At 44.0% G+C, this 21,932-nt stretch overlaps 1 protein-coding gene across 4 annotated transcripts in view; it reads left to right on the forward strand.

The window, feature by feature from the left end:
• Positions 1 to 21,932, forward strand: part of RHBDL3 (rhomboid like 3) — a 258,878-nt gene that overhangs the window by 196,014 nt on the left and 40,932 nt on the right. For all 4 annotated transcript variants that reach the window (XM_048490912.1, XM_048490913.1, XM_048490914.1 and 1 more), the window contains 3 exons: positions 6,213 to 6,437; positions 9,875 to 10,023; positions 16,128 to 16,240. In XM_048490912.1, the coding sequence (XP_048346869.1) occupies positions 6,213 to 6,437; positions 9,875 to 10,023; positions 16,128 to 16,240 (487 nt within the window). The remainder of the gene's footprint in view (positions 1 to 6,212; positions 6,438 to 9,874; positions 10,024 to 16,127; positions 16,241 to 21,932) is intronic.

Here is a 21,932-nt window from a genome sequence, read left to right on the forward strand (position 1 = left end):
GGAAAGGATTCTGGCATCATGATCCTCTGTTTGGGTCACCCCCTAGGAGCCTTTATTGCAGAGAAGATTTTAAGGAGGAACTGGAACAGGCAGATGCCCTCAGCGCCCCAAAATAAGACTTGGACCACCACACATTCAGGGGATTCTGTCCTCCAAGAGGACAAAGAGTGGTCCAAAGCCCAGTTCTCATGCCAGCTCTCCAAAGTGGAGTTCCCTGAAGACAAATGCATGTACAGATACTGGGGCCCAGTTCCCCCCCCCCCCAACAATCTTTGGACCACCCCACATCACACATCCCCACATCAGAGGTGGAGCTGCAATGGGGGCCTCCTGGGCGGCTTGCCCTGGGCACCACCATTGCAGTCACGTGGCGGGGGTGGGGATGTGGCAGGGTGGGGCGTAGCGGGGTGAAGGGGCACACGGGCAGTCCATGTCCTGGACGCATTTTCCCTTCCCTTCGTCACTGCCCCACATTGTAGAGATTTCCCCTGCAAGAAGGCATAGAGTGATGTCCGGTCCAGAAACGAGTTTTGGCACCATGAGCCTGTATTTGGCTCACTCCCCAAAAGCCTCTTGGTTCTCAGTTTGTTCCCCGAAGGCTCATCAAAGTGTGTGAGCCAACTCAGAAGCTACGGCTTGGTGGCTTCAGCTCTCCCCAATTTACACGATATGGCAACTGGTGTCTCAGCGTTGCTCAGAGCAACAGTTAGTATGCTTTTCAGCAGCTTGGCTCTGCTTGCAGCAATTACTCAACAGCCTTTGTGTGTCTGAAAGCAGAAGGTTCAGGCTTTGAAATCCAGAGGACTTGAGCCAAAAAAGAAAATGATCCCCCAAACCCCACAGGGGATGCTGCCAATGTTGCTCTCTCTCTCTCTTCAAGCCCCCCCCCCCCCCGCTCTCATCAAAACCCCTGGTAGTTTTCAACAAGCAGCTGTCGCTCAGAAGTTGAACTGTTGAGTCAAAGGTGCTCAGAATGGGTTTTGGCAATTGCACATGGTGTGTGTATGTACTTGTGGCATCTTATGCTGCACATAATGATGTAGGAATGTACAAATACCGGGGCACATGTCAAAACAAGGGTGTTGTGTTCATTTGGGGGTAAGGATCTGTACCCAGTTTGTTGTTCATCACTGGAGAACTGCTGTTTTTACTAAGTTAAATGGGAATTGGATGCCCTTCTCTTGAGGGAGCTGCTTATGAAGACCAAAGAAACTTGTGACTTAGGATATCAGTGAGTGGATCTCCCAATGGGTTTTTCCTTTATTTCAAAGAAAGTTTATGGGACTTCTAATTTGATTGGGGAGAGGATGTTTAACCCTGTTACCTTTTTCCTGTGGCCTCTCTTCCACCTCTTCCCCGCAGGGAATATATACAGACATCATTCCTGTATTTTTCCTCTAGTGGGGATTCAGGTTGGCTTTAGGTTATGATTAAAATAAATAGTAGGTAAGGCCTCCCCCAGTCAAATTGAGCCTGAGATGGGGAAAAATGGGGCTCAAATTGGGGGTCAAAGTGAGCCTGAGATGGAGAAAAATGGATAAAACGTTTTCAGTCTTCTGCAAGTTCATACTCTCCTCTAGTGTTCAGTCATGTTGAGGTCAATTATCCCATGGTGTTTCATGCCTCCCTCTTTTAATTTTTTTTTTGGTAAACTGCAATGTTTACTATAATTTATTTACGGTCAATGACCAGAGCAATGTACAAACAAAAAAATAAATCAAACAGCCACTCTTGTAAATCACAAATGTTCCGAAACAAAATATAAAACCTTTCCTGCTGTTGGGTTTGTGATATACTTTTCCCAGCATTAGATAGCGCCATTTAAAGAACTACGCAATGATCTTTAGCTTTAATAAGTAAAGTATAGGAGAAAAAAAAAATGCCCCAACCTCTTCAGGTCCAGCTGGCTCCCAGTTTTTTCTGAGTTTGCCTAGAAGAGTACAAAATCAAGCTACAGTGCTGGTAATTTGGTGGTCCTTGCCCAATAACAAATAGTCTAGTTTGCTTTTGTCATTCCTTCCATACGAGCTGGCCAGACAGGGCCTATAGCTTCATTATGTATCTTATTATAAATGGGGCATTTGAAAAACATATGCTCAACTGAGTCAACTTCCTTCAGGGAGCAGGAACGTAGCCACATGTCATATGGGATTTTCTTATACCTACCCTCCAAAACATGAGAGGGCAAGGAATTGCATCTGGCCAGTGTGAACATTCTCCTCATGTTGCCAACTTCGAGAAAATATAGGTAGGCTTCCAGGGTCATCTTATATACATACATACATACATACATACATAAAACCTTTATTAGGCATAATACCAATATAACAACCAGCATTATCCAGACAAATGTTCCATACATAAAACCATCACAGGTATTATTCCAAAGTTCCCAAAAGGAACCTAGCTACAGAATTTAAAATCACAGAAGAAGAGGATGTGAGGGAGATCTGGCTGCGACATCTGTCACCCCACTGATCGCCAGGGTTGATTTGGCTGATCTGGCTGGCTAGGCGGGTGTCCCCTACCTCCCTCACCGCTCCATGTGCATCCCTCCCAAAGCTGCGCGCTCAGTGGAAGAGGATGACCATCCCAGATAGAAGGAGTGTACTGTTCTTCGGTCAAGGGTATATGATAGCTGCGCTCCCCTGCTAGAACCTCCAAACAAGCTCAAGGTCATCTTATATCTTGAGTTTTCCGTAGATAAATACCCTGGAGAAACTGCTAGATCTGTCTTTCTATGTCAGAGACTATCTGACAAATACTCTTGCCCACTCAATTCCCAGATCTAAGAGGGCTTGAGGGGCAACTCCCATTTTTTGGAGAGGGTCTAAGACAGTGGTGGCGAACCTATGGCATGGGTGCCAGAGGTGGCACTCAGAGCCCTCTCTGTGGGCACTCGCACACAGAGTTCATCATGTGGGAGGGGGGTGGAAAATCACACACACACCCCACACACACATACATCTAGGCTGGCCTGGGCATGATCTTTTACCTGGGGGTAAGCTCGGTTGCTGGCAATGGGGCTTGCTTTTGAGTAAACCCTCCTAGGATTGTGATTCACCCATTTGAAGCATTGCACGGTTGCTTCACCAAGCTTACTCCTGAGTAATGCGTGCCTCGGAGCCAACCGTTTTTCCTAAACTAAAACCTCAGTATTCAGGTTAAATTGCCGTGTTGGCACTTTGCGATAAATAAGTGGGTTTTGGGTTGCAATTTGGGCATTCGGTCTCGAAAAGGTTCACCATCCCTGGTCTAAGACTTCTCTATGCCATCTAGATTGGAAGTCATCCTAGAGGATTAGTGGGAACAACTCTTGAGTGTTGAGGTAGCCTTTAATTTTATGTTGTTCACTGTCCTGAGCCCTTCGGGGGAGGGCAGTCTAGAAATTTAAAATATTAAATAAATAAATACAGACAGACAGACAGACACACACGCACCATTTGCAGATTGATAGTATACAAATAGAGGCTTCTACCTTAAGCATCCCTGTTTCCAGTCTAATCCACACATTAGAAACACCCTGAGGTACTTGTAAAAGGGACCTGAGAAATTTAGCCTGCACTCTCTCCAAATGAAGAGGGTCGAGGTCCCAAAAAGGACTCTTACTCTAGCTGTGGAATTGTTTTTGCTTTGAACAGTCTGAGGGCTGCTGATACAAAGGAGTCTCCTCAGGATTTATAGAATTTTAAGATACTGATAGCTGACCTTTCCCCAGCAGTGGCCATTGTGTCATGGTGGAGAGATTTAGCACCTGTAGCCTGCAGTACCACCCCCAAATATTTGTGACTGGGGACTTGTTCAATCCTATTGCCCAATATTTGCCAGCCTCAAATCTTGGGTTGTATTCTGAAGGCGAGGATTTTGGTTTTTTGAAAGTTGATTACTACCGTGTTTCCCCGAAAATAAGACAGTGTCTTATATTAATTTTTGCTCCCAAAGATGCGCTATGCCTTATTTTCAGGGGATGTCTTATTTTTCTGTGTTCTGTTTGTCAGGCATGCTTCCAAACAAAAACTTTGCTACGTCTTACTTTCGGGGGATGCCTTATATTTCACACTTCAGCAAAACCTCTACTACGTCTTATTTTCCGGGGATGTCTTATATTCGGGGAAACAGGGTAGTTGATTTTGGTTACAAAAGTGGGCCAGTTTATTTAAGGCTCTCCTCAATCCTACCGATGTTCTAGACAAAATTACAGCATCATCTGCGTACAACAAGACGGAGATTTATTATGATGTGCTAGTTTGCCACTTTAGGAGGATGAAACTTCAGGTCATTCAGGAAATCCACCAAGTCATTCAGGTGAAAAATGGACAACATTGGGGCAAGCAAACATCCTTGTCTTACTCCCTTTAATGTTTTAAATGAGTCTGACAGAAGGCCATTTCAGTTATATCTAACTCTAAGTGTGGTGTTGTTCCAGGGTCTCCCAGCAGTTTCATGTGTAGGGGTAAGAAAACAAATCAAGTCCACTGCTCATGTGGAGGAGTGAGGAATCAAACCTTGTTCTCCAGATTAGAGTCCACTGCTCTTAACTATTACATCATGCTGTCTTTCCTACACCCCACTACAACATGCTGTCAGTGTTGACTGGGTGGTGAGTTAGGTCAGCTTTGGGCCACATTCTGCTCTAGAGCATAGCAGACCACCCAATTCCAACACCTGGGCATAGCTGCACCATGGCTGCAGTATCTTCTTCCACCTGAAGAGACAGGCTGCTGCCAGTCTCCTGGGGTAAATAATTTCCGCCTAGAATGGATGATGAAAAGTGTCAGATTAATTGGCTATGCACAAACCACTGGCAGACGGCTGGCTGAAAGTGGTTCCTTCTCATCCCTCTGAGCATTGAATCAACCATTAAATACAGAATGCCCCAGCTGCCATTGGTCCCCAAGGCCTTTTTGGGGTCAGTCAGTGGCCGGTTATGAGCTGCTGGGCCTCAGAAATGGTTGCCAGGCAACCAGAAAGTTCCAGCCTAGAGTGAGTCCTCCATCTTCTGGTGGTTTTCCATCCCTGCTGCCATCACCACAAAACATTTTTACAGTCACAAAAGGGAAACTGTGAACTGGGGGGAGGTCTTTAAGTGACAGTGGCCAACCCTCATGTTCTTTGGGTCACCTTAGCAGCATCAGCAGTTAATAGCCATGATTTCACTTCATTTTCATAATGAGCTATTAACATCATGGTTAAAATCTGAGATGAGTACAGTTGTCCACATTCATTTTAATCCCGTCAGGCATTAATAGTGCCTCGGGTCCTTTTAAATCCAGTCAGGCATTAATAGCACCTCAGATCCTTTGTTCTCCTCAAAATAAAGCAATATGCTTCATTGTTGCTATACATCTTTATCACTTATTCAAGATCATTCTTTTTCTGTCTGTCAGATAACATAATACAACTCTCTTTGCATCATAGGAAATGGTCTAACCGGTTATTTCTCAAATCAAGAATTTCTTTCCAGTAATTTTGTATAGAAGAGCATGTTCAAAATATGCTAAAAATTTGACATCATTAAACAGGCATCTCTAACATTAATCTTGCATTAAATTATAGAAATGCTTCATAACAGTTTGGGTAGGACAAAAACTGAACTTGAAAGAAGTTTTTCTTCAGATTTATGAATACCAAAGAAGATTGAACATCAGACGAATTGCAAACTTTATCGGCCATCGTACATCACAAATCTCTCTTCCAGCTCTCGAAACCTCCCCCCCCCCCATGAGTTGTCTAAATTTAGCCATAAAGAATAAGCCTATCAGTTCTTTTATATTTCCATATTTTGTTATTTTACACAGAATTGCGTTTTTCATTAAGAGGAAATGGCATTTTTCACATCTGGAAGTATTTAAAGATGCTAGTCTTATACCACCCATTTTTAAAAACCACTTCCTCACAAGTTATGATTTGGCGGTCCTCCATACAATTTAAGATACAGCACAAACCATAGTTCTATGGGATGTATAATTTACGTAAATTGTTAGTTCTATGTGGAGCAGGATTCGGATTTGGTGAGTTAGGTAAGGAGATAAAGCCAGACATATGGTAAGTAGAAAAGTAATTGCACAGATCTGCTACTATGCTCTGTCTTGACTACCTTTTCATGGGCTTCTCTTTGGGCTTAGCTGAACTCCTTCCGTCTGGCTGGGGGGGACTTTTTTGGTGTCAGCATTTTAACTTTTCCTTTATTTTAATTTTCCCTTTTCCCTCAGATGAGTAATAAACGGTCCAATAGCTTCCGCCAAGCCATTTTGCAGGGGAACCGAAGGCTATCCAGCAAGGCACTGCTGGAGGAGACGGGACTTAGCCTTTCCCAGCGGTTGATTCGGCATGTCGCGTATGAAACACTGCCACGAGAGATAGACCGGAAGTGGTACTATGACAGCTACACCTGCTGCCCTCCTCCTTGGTTCATGATTGCTATCACCATTGTAGAGGCAAGTATATGCAAACATAAAGTGATTCCGAGGAGGCGTGTTACCTGTTTTCATTGGGATCACTTTCCCCCAGTGCAGTGGTGGTGAACCTTTGGCACTCCAGATGTTATGGACTACAATTCCCATCAGCCCCTGCCATCATGGCCAATTGACCATGCTGGCAGGGGCTGATGGGAATTGTAGTCCATAACATCTGGAGTGCCAAAGGTTCGCCACCACGGCCCCAGTGGATCACCTTCAAGCCTGTTGATCAGCTGGCCGCATTCTTTGACGACTGAGATGTGTCCTTCCTGCCCTATATGAATCTGCCCCTCAAAGGTGCTCTTGGAAGCTTCAGTTTAGCTCACATTTCTCCTTTTGAGGGGTGGGCTTCAAGCTGTGTGTATAAAGTGCCATCAAATGACAGCCAACTTATGGCCACCCGGTAAGGTTTTCAAGGGAAGAGACTAACAGAGGTGGTTTGCCGTTACCTTCCTCTGCCCAACAACCCTGGCACTCCTTGGTGGTCTCTCATCTGATTATTAACCAAGGCTGACCTGCTTAACGCCTGAGATTTGATGAGATCCGGCTAGCCTGGGCCATCCACATCAGGGCGGGCTGCAAGTGAGAGGCACAGCATTAAACCAGTATTGACACTGGCTGATGCCGTGTTTTTCCCAACACTGTTGAGAGTCCTGTCTGTCAATCTTGAAAGTTCTAAATGGATTGAGCACAGAATATGCAGGAATATCTCGGCCCTACTAATCTAACCAACCTTTATGATGTTTTATAGAGCTTCAGGTACGTTGTCTTTGGGTGAAGGTCTACTAGAATTCACGACGAGGCTTTTCTCAGTAAGAGAACCCATGCTGTGCAGTATTTTTCCAAGGAGGTTCATCGGGCTCCTGGTACTCTTAAACTTGCTGCCAGGGGAGAGAGGCTTGTTTGTAGTCTTACAGCAATGGAGGCAGCATGTCGTTTCGGCCAGTGAGAGAAGCAGGGAGTAACTCTGCCGTCCTGTCCCCCCCCCCCCCCCCAAGCCCTTTTATTGACAGTTTACAAGAGAAAAACTAACAGGGCAGGCAGGCAGGGGAAACACAATACAATGGACAGGGCAAAGAGCACAGGGGGATTTGGTATTTGCACGTACGCACATTGGAGCCAGAGGGTCTTGCAATGTCAGCAGTTTTCTCCGAAACCACATTTGGGAAGGAAAGGTCAGTTGCACGTGAGAGGCCTTTTTCCAAGCAGTGTATTGCCGTACTCAGGTGCCCCCCCCCCGAATGTTGGGGAGCCCTTTTCCAAGCAATGTGCTGCCGTACTCAAGAGCCTCCCGGGCGCTGTGAAACCCCTTTCCAAGCAGAATGGCTGCCGTACTCGGGAGCCTCCCAGGCGCTGTGCCCCCAACACTTGTTATTTCGATGTTCCTGTATTAGATCTACCTAATACAAGCACTCTGTGTGATTATTGAGATATCAATATGAGACTTTAGAGGTTGGTGTGTTTTGGCTGAGCCTGTGGGTTTGAGCTTCTTTTCTTTGACTTCCACTTGCTGGCTACTGAAAGATGCTGGCAGGACGAGTCGGAAGCCGGAAGGAACCAGCAACATGGAAGGGGGAGGTGTGGATGGCAGTGCGAGGGAGTGGGAAGGGTGAAGCCCTCTAGGCTGTCTGTGGTCAGAGGGAAGATGTTCAGGACAAAACTGTGTTCACGGGCAAATCTGCCTCGTCCTGGTGGCGAAGTAAATTAAAGCCATGCTAGGAGTGGTGTCGTTTGCCATGGCGGGAATGGAAAGTGAAAGCAGAGTTTGAGAAAATAGGTCCATACAAGAAATCTTGCCGTGATGGACATTAACCTCGCGCATTTATTTATTTATTTATTTATTTATTTATGTTTCAAATTTCTATCCCGCCCCGTCCCCGAAGGACATTAACCTCGCGCATAAGCAACCTGTGTCTCTCTTTTCCCCTCTTCAAGATAAGGAGTTGGATCTAAACAAAATTGGCACCTTTCGTTGGTTCCCCCTTCCCATTGCAGACCTCCCTCATATCGTTCCTCAAGATCCCCCATCCCACAGGAACAGCTTTCTGTAAAGATCAGTGGGCTGCAATAGGCAACTTCCGTTTTGGCTACTGAAAGATGCTGGCAGGACGAGTAGGAAGTATGATTCTGCCCTGGGAAATTTAATCTGGATCCAACCCAAGATCTGGTATAACAGAATGTTCAAGTTTCTGTGTCTTCATTGCCAAAATATGAGCCAGAGCAGAAAAACACTCAGTAATAATTGCAAATTGTGTTTATGCCACATGTTGCCTAGGATAAGGATATCTCTTGGAATATGTAGCTCCACTTTCCAGTACTTTGGTGAAACATATTTAGGCCTAAAGAGGACTTTTACCTTTGAACTGTTTTGGTCAGTGCTGATTTTGTTCATTATGGTTTTGTTTTATTGCTGTATGTTACATTGTACATGCCTGTTGGCAGGGTTTAGAATCTTTTGATGGCAGGAGTTTTCATACACCACACTGAAAACATTCCTTAGACCTAAAGTGGAACCTCGGTTTTTGTTGGTAATCTGTCCGAAAAGAATCGATGAAAACCGAAACCGATGAAGACCGAGGCAAACTTTTCCATAGGAATCAATGTAAATCCAATTAATCCATTCCAGGCACTCCAAAAAACATACCAAAAACACATTTTTGATGAATAAACATAGTGTTTAATGCTGAAAACAGTAACAAACAATAGCACTAGGACCAGCTTCAGAACCAGTGGACCAATGTTGCACCAGAAGAGGTCCAATGTCCAAAGAGGTCTGTTTCTGACGCCTCTTTAAGATTTGCCTGAAATGGGGCAAGACACTGTCATTAAACAAGTTGCAGACATGGCCTGCAACAGCTTTGTCCGAGTGATTTTTCTCCACAAACCCCTGCACCTTACTGCAAATCGATGAAAACCGAGGCAAATCAATGAAAACCGAGACAAATTTTTCACTGAAAAAATTGATGAAAACCGAAACCGATGAAAACCGAAGGCAATGAAAACCGAGGTTCCACTGTATATGTGTGCCACGTATCAATGCAATTCCTGCTGGGATGGTTTTGTAAGGATTCTAAAACGTGTTGAAAAGACAAGAGATGTTTTAAAATTCCATTTCTTCTACCAGGTGTTGCATTTGCATTATAAGCCTATTTAAGCAATAACCCGTGCTGGAGTCACATGCAGACATACCTTGAGCATGGTCTAGCGTAATTTCATAACTAAATCCTACAGGAAGCAATGAAATATAACTGAGAGTTTTGTGTGAAGTTACTCCAGATAAAACTCGTTGAAGCAAATGAGTATAGACAGGGTAACCGCATATCAGATTGCACTGTTAGCCATGACAAACTGTCAAGGGTTCTTATTCACATGAACAAATTACGGTAATTAACTGTGGGTTCTCCCTGCTTTTCTAGGTTGCCTTCTTTCTTTACAATGGAGTGGTACTAGATAGGTTTGTGCTGCAAGTCACCCACCCCTTATATTTGAAGAACTCACTGTTATATCACCCTCAGTTGCGGGCCCAAGCTTGGAGGTACCTCACCTACATATTCATGCATGCAGGGTGAGTGCTGAAAAAATACTGAATTCCTGGGGGGGCGTTTTGTGTGTGACATTGGCTGGGAGTGGGTGGGTGGTATGGCTAATCGGATGCTTTGAGAACCAAACTCGACGTGATAGCGAAGATCTGTGAATACACCTCCCATGGTTTTTAAAAGCATCATTAGCAGCTGCAGGAAGTCCCCATTTGTGCTGGAGCAATACTTAACCCGTCCACCAAAACACATATTGGCCTTCCCTGGGATTTTCCCGGGAAGCCTTGCAAATGCTGCCTGCTTCTGAAATCTTCTCTCAATTAAAAAGGCGACTGCTAGATCAAGAGTTTCAAGTTCTGCAGGACAAGGCGAGAAGCAATTGCTCCCCCCTCTCTTTTTAACATCAAATTTAAAATCAGTCACATGGCAGATTATTTGAGTTTACTCCAGGAGCCCAAGCACAGATGGATAATCACTAGGGCTCGTTGTAACTCCTTCCCTTGCTCTATGTTACAAGGAAGGTTCTGAAAAATCAACCTGCAAGAGCGGAAATGTCCTCATTGTATCACAGCGATTCAAACCATGGAACATATAGTGCTCGACTGCCCCAAATACGAGGGATCTGGGACCAGACTTTTTGCTCTTTGTCCTGTAATCTTTAATGAATACTCTGCTGTGGGGAAGATTACGTTTCTACTAAACAATTCTGCCTCCGAGATTTTAACTTTTGTAGCTAGGTTCCTTATAGAAACTTTGAAATGATTACCTGCGATGGTTCTCATGTATGGGATACTTGTTTGGACAATGTTGGCTGTTATATGGATTCTATGCCTAATAAAGGTTTATCTACATCTACATCTGTCTACACATATTGGCCTGTATCTGACCAGCAGAATCTGGAGTCCACCTCCATTTTTAGAAACTTTCTCCAACTTAAATGGTTCTTCCACCAGCAGAAGAGCCACTTAAATTGGATGAAGGTTCCTTAAGTTGGAAGCATTTCCACCATCATAAAGTAGGATCTCTCCCACTGTTTTCATAACCACCGTGAGGCTGATAGTACTCAAGGGACAGTTTGCATTAGGAAAATGGCATGTAAATAAGTTAAATTAGGCATAAAACTACCCACCTAATCAGTGAAGAAAGAAAATATAAAGACTATTTGTGATTGATTGTCCATAGAATTAGTCAGAAGTGACTTTGAGGTTTCGAATCTTCATCGCCTTTATTAAAAATGAGGCAACATCTGTAGTTGTCTGGAAGTTTTTGTCGCAGAGTAAGTGTTTAACTTTTCCTTTGCCAAAAGTCAGAAGAGCTTTGTTCAAGTGGGGGTTTATGAGCGTGTCTCTTGCAGAGAAAACACCATCATACACCATGGTCCGAATGCAGATTCTCTACCGCTACTTTAAAAAAATATTTGGAGATACATTCACACGTCTCCTCGCATCGTATCTAGTTGGGTTCTAAAATTCTTAGTTGAGTTTTTTTTAAAAAAATGCAGCTCAGAATGCTCACATTACGATATATAAGAAATGCTAATGCCTTCGGCAGATGTTTTAGATGGAATGCCTGCAGTTGAGAGGTGAAGGATGGAGCAGCAAAGGCGTAGTGGTTAAGAGCAGGTGTACTCTAATCTGGAGGAACCGGGTTTGATTCCCCGTACTGCCGCTTCAGTTGTGGAGGCTTATCTGGGGAATTCAGATTAGCTTGTACACTCCAACACACGCCAGGGTGGGTGACCTTGGGCTAGTCACAGCTCTACAGAGCTCTCTCAGCCCCACCTACCTCACAGGGTGTTTGTTGTGAGGGGGGAAGGGAAAGGAGTTTGTAAGCCCCTTTGAGTCTCCTACAGGAAGGAAAGGGGGGATATAAGTCCAACTCTTCTTCTTCTTCAAAGGTATTCTTAATGGCGTGATGATCCACTTAGCGGTGACAGCTTTCCTTCAAAACAGTAACCACCCTTGAAGTAATAAATAATTAATAATAAATAAGTAATAATTCCATGGCCAAAGTTCATGTGATGGGGAGGAAGATGCAGAGCGAAGTACACATCGTATTTGACAAAGGCGAAGCAAAATTCAGTACTAGGTAATCTGTTGGAATGAAAAGGATTGGCTCCCGCCCACCCCCCATGTATGGATGCCAAAAGATGTAAAATAAACAGTGTTCAGTATGAGACTTTTTTTTACCCACAAAAAACGCTAACCTTTGCTTTGACAAGTGTCCTGTTGTCACTAGTCTGTCCGGTTGCTTGAAACATGTGCTGAACCTTCTAATTATCACATTTCTTTCACACTCCTGGATGGTTTCCAAGGAGAACTCTAGGCAAGTTACAGTAGCCAGAGCTTCACACCTGTAAATATTAGCCAGTGCAGCTTTATTGCTTTCTGTAGTGGATTCTAAATCTTTTCGATGTGCAAACCATCAAAGCCACACGCACGTATTCCCTACGGGAGAGGCAATCCTTAGATAACTAAACTATCATTTATACCCAGCCTACCTACGCTTAGTTGTTTTCACATCCAGAGAATGAAGTAAATCTTTTTAAAAGTTTTAATTTTTTTCCTTTAAGTGGTGAGACCATTATTTCTTGCGCTCTCCTTCCTCCTCCCACCCCCTGAGGGCAAGTTAATACATAGATGGTGAAGTCTATTGCCTTCTGACTTCCTCCAGTGTTAATCTGAAGCTCTTAATTTACTGTGTTCATCTGTTGGTTTTTTAATGGATGCAACAGCCAAAATGTCTTACAGGAGAAGCCAGTTGGTAAGGGTGGCTTCCTATGCTTTCTAAAAGCGTCCCCAAAAATGTACTGTTGCGTCCCGGCCCTGATGAACAAAAGCTTCACAAGAGCAGAGCTGTAAATTTTAGCATTCCACTTAAAAGCAAAGCTGCCATGAATTAAAGCAGGAGGCACCCATTTGTGTTGCTGCCATAACGAATGCTTTGCATTGAATCCAGGGTCGTATTTGTTTGGTTGCAGAGAAGGTTGACGCCTTGATAAATCTATTATATTGTCATCTAAAGAATGACACATTCTCAGAGCACTGGCAAGCTAATTATGTTTTATGGGTACTTATTGACTATGGGACTCTGAAGCTCTTGGCCTCAGTAGAAATTGGACTGAATGGAAATCTTCTTGAGTTGTTTTTAAAGAGCAGACAAGCCCTTTGAGGGTCCCGTAAATCACTGCTTTACAAGAGACCTTTAAAAGAAAGCTATATTGTTTGTTAGAAAATGTTGGGTGCCTTCCCATGACTCCTCCAGCAAAACTGGCCTGTAAGACTAATCTTTTTTACAAATCGCTTTTAAAAACACATGTCTAATTCTAAGCAAACTTGAGTACGTAGACATTTGTCTTTGTTAATGTGCAAAAGTCAGGGAATTTTTTTAAAAAAAAATCAGAGAATAAAATTTTTGGGTACAGTAGGGGTAGTTGAAAGTGATGAAGTTGGAGTTACTTCTAATAATGAATTGCAGGGGGGGGATGTATGAGAAAACAGGGGTTAGTATGAAATGGTGAATCCTAAAAACTTTTTGGGAGTGTTAATGAGACATATACAACACTATCTCTTTTGCAAGGGCATAAGGAAATGAAGGTACGTTTGGAGATAACGAGTTGATTTTGTGGCTTACCTTTGGTCTACCCCAGATCCATTAATTGCAAATCAATGTTTATCCCATGTGGTTTGAAAAAGCTGTGAATATAACAGGACACAGGTTCTGCTGTCCCTCTGGTTCAACATTTTGAAAGTTTTTATTTATTTGTAAAGTTTTTAAATGTTTCAATTTAATATTTTTTAAAGTTTTTAAGGTTAAGTTCAAAAAAAGTTTAAATTAAGTTTAAAAAAATAAAAAAAATAGAAATATCCGGTTTTAAGGACATAGTTGGTCAGCCTCTGGAATGCACACAAGCAAGATGTCCCTCCTTCATTGTGTGTTCTTAAAACCGAATACCGGTATTGCTTTTTAGTATGTATTTATCCCACCTTTTATTCTAAGGCTCATGCCGCACATGCAGAATAAGGCACTTTCAAACTGCTTTCAGTGCTCTTTGAAGCTGTGCGGAATGGCAAAATCCACTTGCAAACAGTTGTGAAAGTGGTTTGAAAACGCATTATTTTGCGTGTGCGGAAAGGGCCTAAGAGCTTGGGATGGGATGCAGTTCTCCCCCTAAGTGATCTCCGATTGCTGTTCTTAAGGAGTTCCTTCAGTCTGCCTCTCACTGCTGTTTCTCAGGAGATGTATTTAGCAGTGTCTTCCTTGAAACAACAAGCCCAGCATGAATTTGTCCTAAAATAGCCTGCCTCTTCTACCTAGCACATAACCAGTTCATGCGAAAAAATCCTTCCCCTGTTTTATCATCCCAACAACCCTGTGAGGTTGGTTCGACTGAGAGGAAATGAGTAGACCCAGGTCACTCATCAGGGTACGGCTCTGAACCTGGATCTCCTAGACTAATCTCACTGTTACAGATAAAGCTATGAGCACGGAAGTGTTGCGTGAAGGAACCATTTATTCACGCAACACGCGATTGGTGTTTGGAATACGCTGCCACAGGAGGTGGTGATGGCCACTAACCTGGATAGCTTTCAAGGGGGCTTGGACAGATTGATGGAGGAGAAGTCGATCTATGGCTACCAATCTTGATCCTTCTTGATCTGAGATTGCAAATGCCTTAGCAGACCAGGTGCTCAGGAGCAGCAGCAGCAGCAGCAGGCCACTGCTTTCACATCCTGCATGTGAGCTCCCAAAGGCACCTGGTGGGCCACTGCGAGTAGCAGAGTGCTGGACTAGATGGACTCTGGTATGATCCAGCAGGCTCTTTCTTATATTCTTATGTGCTTAAGTTGCATTTACATATCATAACTAAGAGCTGTAGGGAGCTCTATCCATGAATTTGTCTAGTGCTTTGCTACATCTTGTGGCAGTGAATTCCATAAGCTAGCAATAGATTGTATCAGATAATTCTTCTCTTTGTCCATCCTTGGCCTTCTGTCAGTCAGTTTCACTTGGTGACCGTGAGTTGCCAACCTCCAGGTAGTGACTGGAGATCTCCCACTATTAGAATTCATCTCCAGGCAACAGAGATCAGTTTACGTGGAGAAAACACATGCTTTGCAAAGTGGATTCTGTGGCATTATAATCCATTGAAGTCCTTCCCCTCACCAAACCCCGCTGTCCTCAGATTCCACCCCCAACTTTCCCAGGTATTTCCCAACCTGGAGTTATATTGCACTCCAACACATGCCAGTTGGGTGACTTTGGGCTAGTCACAGTTCTTTGGAGCTCCCTCAGCCCCACCTACCTCACAGGGTGTTTGTTGTGAGGGGGGAAGGGAAAGGAATGTGTAAGCCCCTTTGAGTCTCCTTACAGGAGAGAAAGGGGGGATATAATCCAAACTCCTCCTCCTCCTCCTCCTCCTCCTCCTCCTCTTCTTCTTCTTCTTCTTCTTCTTCTTCTTCTACTACTACTACTACTACTACTACTACTACTACTACTACTACTACTACTACTACTACTACTACTACTACTACCTTCAGTCTACCCAGACCCATTAATTGCAAATCAATGTTTATCCTATGGGTGTCCCATGTGATGACAGCAGTTTTGTTTCTAGTCCTTTTCCTCATCATTCGTTTTACTCTCCTTTTATTCGATTTCTGCCCCACCCTACCCCAACCAAAGGCAGCTTACAACCCCTCAATACACATTCATAGATAAGTACAATCACAATTAATATAATATAATAGTAGGAGTGAGTTTACCTTTTTCCCCCTGCAGTAAACTTTTTCTTTGATTTAGCATTTTAAAATAACCTCTTGACAGTTTTCTTAAAAGAAAATTAAAAATAGGACCTTTGGATCTAACTGGAGTTCATTCTGACTGTCAAGGTTTAGACCCTTTCCGCACATTCAGAATAATGCACTTTCAATCCACTTTCACATTTGCTATTGCCATTGTTTGCAAGTGGATTTTGCTATTCTGCACAGTAAAATCCGACTGCTAAGTTCATTGAAAGTGGGTTGAAAGTGCATTGTTCTGCATGTGCGGAAGGGGCCTTATACTTGTGTGTTAGTAACAAAAGTAAGTTAAATTAATGATGTAAAAATAATGTTCTTTCCCTTTGGCCCAGGATTGAGCACCTTGGACTCAATGTAGTTCTTCAGCTTTTGGTTGGAGTCCCCCTTGAAATGGTTCATGGGGCAGCACGAATTGGGTTCGTCTACATTGCTGGAGTGGTGGCAGGTAAGTGTTTACGTCTGATTAGACAAACAACCGCTAGACTTCATGATTTCCGGGCCTTTGGGAGAAGGTGCCTGATCATGTTTTACCTTGCTCAGTAGAGCGGGGAAACCTTTGAATTCTTATTTCAAAGATTCTTTATCCTAGCTGTTACAAACATTCCAGCCATAAAGGTACAATTCTGGAATCCTTGTTCCTGTTACCCTTTCAAGTGGTATGTGAGGAATGCATTTGAAAATGACATCTTGTGGAGGCAAAGAATTTACAAGTCTAGAATTTGTCAGGACTTGTCCTGTAGACTTTCCTTTCTGGGGACTGGGACAGCTGCTTCAGTCCATACAGGCCATCCACCTCAGTTAATAGAGAGCAGAAGGGGCTGTGCAATCGCTCTTTCAGTTGCAAGCATCGTGGTTTGCTTTTAGTGATGCTTTGAACCATTTGGTTCCAGATGCTGCCAAATTTTGCAAACTATGCAGATGTAATGCAGCAAAACAAATATATTCAGAAGTTACAGCAATTGCCTATCAAAGTCCCAGGCAATATACCAACAAATTTTGAATTCTACATGCACAGTTTCCATATTGCTTAAATATTTGGTCATGTACATGGAGCCTAAAAGGTAGAAAATATATCTATTTTTTCCTGTTCAGCATGGGGGAAAGTGGCCTGTTCCCTTCAGGCTGAAAATGGCCTGGTGGGAACTACACTTCCCATGAGTCCCTGGGGCTCACAAGGTCTCCTGTGAAGTGTAGTTCCCACCAGGCCATTTTCAGCCTGAAAAGAACAGGCCGCTTCTCCAGCCTGCACTGTTTCACTAAGGTAAGTGGGGGGTGGGGGGTGCCGCAGGGGGCAATTTTCTGCCTCCCAGGCACCGCCCGGTGCGACACCCCCCCCCAGCTCCACCTCTGCACAGAGGCAGGTGATGGCAAACCATATCTGAACATCTCTTGCCTTGAAAACCCTGCAGGGGGTCACAAGTTGATTGCAACTTCAGGGCAACCTCAGGAAGGTTTTTTTTTTTAAATCCCCACTTTAATGTTGGCTTCACTTCTGTGTACTGTACTGACAGTAGATGTATGGTGAAAGTTGCTGGTCATGGGCCAACAAGGCAACCGGCCAGTGACCGGTGAATCTATTGAATGATGGATCCTTTTGAACCAATTAATTTTTGTGTTTCTCCTGCATGTATTATTCATGCCTGGGGCTCCTGCAGTTGAGAGGTGAAGGAAGTAAGCTTGAAGGAAGATCAAGATCTAATTAAAATAAAAGTGTGAGCACAAAGGGCAATTGGTAAAAAAAAAGGGGGGGTAACTGGGGGAGTGATTGACGGCTGCAATTATTATTGTTTTCCACTGTTTCACATGTCACTAAATTTTTGCTATATTGAACAAATAAAGGATGCAGGAGGAATGTGCCTTTTATGCTTCCCCCCCCAAAAAATTAAAACGTATTAAATGACATAAAACAACCAGTATTCTGAGGACAAAAAGAAGATCACAACACCAAAAAAAGAGAAAAGGAATACCCCCCCAAAAGAAGAAAAAATACAAGGGCTTTCAATTTCCTCTGTACTGAGTATAGTTGCACTTAAATGTTTACCGCTTGCTCCCCATTTACAGTTAAAATAGGAATTAACTTTTAATTGATGTCATTAAAACAATTCATACTTTTCTCTCTTATAATCCATGTCCTTGATCTTCAACTCCTCAAAACCACAAATCATCAATTCATTTTTTTTCTGTTTTCCATCAAGACTTTTTTTCTGTTTTCCATCCAAAACTTCCATCAAAAGGTTTCCAATTACCTGTGAATTTAAATAAGTTCTTTTCTCTAATCAGAAATAAGTTTTGCCACCTCCACCAGTTCCAATCGTTTCATAAGCCAGACTTTCTGTTGTAGATGTGGATGAAGTTTTCCATTTTTGCACATATAATGTTCTTACTATCTTTTTTTTCCCAAACTGTCCATAAAATCCAAAATATATGCCTTGGGTTTCATTTCTATATCACCTTTAAAATCTTTTGAATTATTGCATGAATTGGTATCGCAAAAAATTTAGCGTCCTTACAAGTCCACCATAGATAGTAACATTTTGCCTTCATTATGTTCACGTTTCCAACACTGATTCAAAACATTTTTACAGATTTTTTGACAATTTCTCTGGTGGTAAGTGCCATCGATACACCATTTGTAAAAGTTCTCTTTCAGGCTCGAATTTAAAGTAAATTTGAGACCTTTTGACCACATTGTCCCATGTATAAGTTATACCCAAAGTTCATAGCCCATTTCATCGTACAATCTTCCTTTCTTCTCTGTTTCACTTCTCAAAGGAGTGTGCCTGGTTGAGCAGCAATACATCAATAGGTTTCCTGCTGTGTGAAAGTATAGAGAAGCAAGAAGCCATTAATGTAATAAGTGGATTAGAAAGCTAGACTATAAACATCTTAGTGAAAGCCCATTTCAGTACAGTGGGCAAAGTTTTTGATTATCCTTCAATCCTGTGACTGACATAGCAAATGGGAATATTGTGTTTGATCTCAGATAAAGAGTCCACTAACAGCCTGGAAAACCCACAATACCCCAAAGAGTCTACTTGTTTTCCCTTTACTGTGAATTTAACTTTAAGGTTGGATCCAAGCTGAATTTTTTTTGCTAGCAGAAGGCAGTTCTGTCTGTGGAACAGAACTTTCGTGCCTCCCAGTTCATCCTCCCTGAAACGCTGGTCCCAGGGGACCATCAAGAATGGAATGAAAGGGTCAGCAGCAGGTATAGGGAATGGGTGGAAATTATCTCTCTCCTGTTAGTAGAAAATTTAGTCCAGCTCCAACCTGTTGCTTTGCTTTAAATGCAACTCTATGCCAAGCAATTGGAAGGAATTTTGGTCCATTCCTTATATCAAGAATTTCACAGACGAGGGTTCCATTTAAGCTAAAGTCAAACCCTTCCATTATATCACCTTGGTCCTCCCCTTTTCCACCTCCCCATTGTCATACCCCTACAATTATACTCCCATCTTGGCCACCATAGAATCCATATATGCCTTTCTTTCAGTTTAAGCCACTGTTCCCTGTATTCTTCCCTTGAACCATGTTGGCTCTAACTATTATATAATCTACTCGCTGGTGACTCGCTGGTAGAGAGCTGGGACACCAGGCTCTCTGAAGCGATCGAGCTTGTCGCCCCAAGACACCCTCTCCACCCCCGCACCAAGTCGGTTCCCAGGTTTACCAAGGAGCTGCAGCGGTTGAAACGGAAGCTGAGATGGCTCGAGTGAGTGTGGCGGCGGGGCCTTGACAAAGAGTCCAGACACTCGTATAGGACGTTTATGAAGGCCTACGAGAGTTTATGAAGGCCTACGAGAGTGAAAGAGGCAAAGATGCAACTTTGCCACCTCCATCACGGCTGCAGGCTCACGCCCGGCGCAATTGTTTAGGGTAGTTTGGTCTTTGACGACCTCATCTATAGGTCCAAAAATTAATGAATTGGCTTTCAGCTGTGAGGCATTTGCGAGTCATTTTGCAGATAAGGTCTTGTCCCTCCGCCAAACCCTTTCAGCCACACTTGATCCAATAAGTGAACTAGAGGCCCCTTGGCCGTCTTCGGGTCCCTATTTGGACCACTTCAGTCGACTCAACCCTGATGAAGTGGACAGGCTTCTGGGGGCTATGCGAGCTACCATTTGTCCTTTTGACCCATGCCCTTCCTGGCTGGTAAAAGCCAGCGGGGAAGAGCTCCAGAGCCACCTGTTAAAGATAATCAATGGTTCCCTTGAGCAAGGAGTCTTTAGCAAGACTTCCTTGAGCAAGGAGTCTTTCCAGGTTGGCTTAAAGAGGCAGTGGTCTATCCGCTTCTGAAAAAACCTCAGCTTGATCCTTTAGATCTAATCAATTACCGCCCAGTCTCGAATCTTTTGTTTCTGGGTAAGGTAATTGAGCGGGCACTCGCTGACCAGCTCCAGAAATTCCTGGATGATGCAGAGGCATTGGATCCCGGTTTCCACAGGATGGAGACAGTTCTGCTCGCCATGGTGAACGAGCTCCGACTCCAGCTAGACTGAGGTGGCTTGGTGCTGTTGGTGCTGCTGGTAGATCACAACCTTCTGGTCCACCGCCTCACCGAGATCGGAGTTCGCGGGACAGTCTTGGAGTGGCTGTCCTTGTTTCTCAGTGACTGGGGATGGCAGGTAGCGTCGGGCGGAGAGAACTCTAAATGGCACCACATGGTATGTGGGGTGCCGCAGGGAGCAATCCTCTCCCTGATGCTCTTTAATATCTACATGCGCCCCCTGGCTGGATTACTTTGGAGCTTCGGGCTGTGGTGCCATCAATATGCGGTTGACACCCAGCTCGTTTTCACGATGGCTGGCCATCCGGCCTCGGTTCGAGGGGCTCTCCAGCATTGTTTGGAGGCCGTGAGTGTCTTCTTGAAAGCGAGCCAACTGAACCTGAATCCAGCGAAGACAGAGTTCTTGTGGATGGGTTGGGGAGAGAGGCCGGTTGACTTCTGCGCGCCGACGCTTGATGGGGAAACCGTACATCTGGCCTCATAAGTTGGGAGCTTGGGGGTTACCCTGGACTCCACATTGTCGTTGGAGGCCCAGGTGACAAAAATCACCCAGGCTGCCTTTTACCATCTGTGTCAGGCACAGCAGCTGGCTCCATACCTCTCTACCTCTGACCTGGCCCCAGTGATCCATGCAACGGTCACCTCTCGAATAGACTATTGTAACTCTCTGTACTCTGGCCTTCCTTTGGCTCTGATCCGGCAATTAAAACTCATTTAGAACACGGCAGCCAGGCTCCTTTCAGGGGCGTATTATGGTGACCGGATCACTCCGGTCTTGTATAAGCTCCACTGACTGCCGATTGAGTTTCGGATCAGGTTCAAGGTGCTTGTTCTGACTTTTAAGGCCGTGAGCGGTCTCGGACCAAATATCTACAGGACCGCCTCTCCCCGTATTGCCCCTCTAGACCCCTCCATTCTTCGGGGGGGGGGGGACTTACTGGTGGTCCCTAGCCAGAGACAGGTTCAGCTGGCCGTCATTTGGGCCAGGGCTTTTTTGGCCCTGGCCCCCACCTGGTGGAATGCACTCCCAACTGAGATTAGGGCCCTGCGGGACATCAGTGAGATCCGCAGGGCCTGCAAGACTGAGCTCTTCTGCCAGGCTTTTATATTGTGGCAGCCGGCCTGGCCGGAACATCGCCACCTCCCATGGGTGTCTGGTTAGGGTTTTATTGCCATCTGTCTTTTTATTGCTTATTGTGAATGTTTTTAAATTATACTGCTGCGTCGGTATTGGTTTTATATTGCATGATTATTTGTGTGGTTTTATTTGAGTTCAGCAAGCCTTTATTGGCATAGACAGCAGTACAACAATAATAAAAACAGATTAAAAAGCATATACAATACAGGATATACATGTTAGGACGAAGGAAATCTACTGGCATTTAGTAATTTCCAGGAGAAAGTCTGCCACTATCATACAGAGAGAAGGATCAGGGTTGTCCAACAAGTAGTGTAATCTAATTAAATCGGGGAGATCGGGTAAGTGTATAGGAGTGAGATTCACATACTTGGATCTGATTTCCTTGAATCTGAGACAGTGAAGTAACTGGTGGGCCGGAGATTCAACTGAGCCATCGTTACATGGGCACAATCTTTTAGCCTTTTCTCGCTTATTAAATCTGCCATGTAA

Source organism: Sphaerodactylus townsendi, linkage group LG03, assembly GCF_021028975.2.
Source record: "Sphaerodactylus townsendi isolate TG3544 linkage group LG03, MPM_Stown_v2.3, whole genome shotgun sequence".
In the NCBI taxonomy this organism is placed as follows: Eukaryota; Metazoa; Chordata; class Lepidosauria; order Squamata; family Sphaerodactylidae; genus Sphaerodactylus; species Sphaerodactylus townsendi.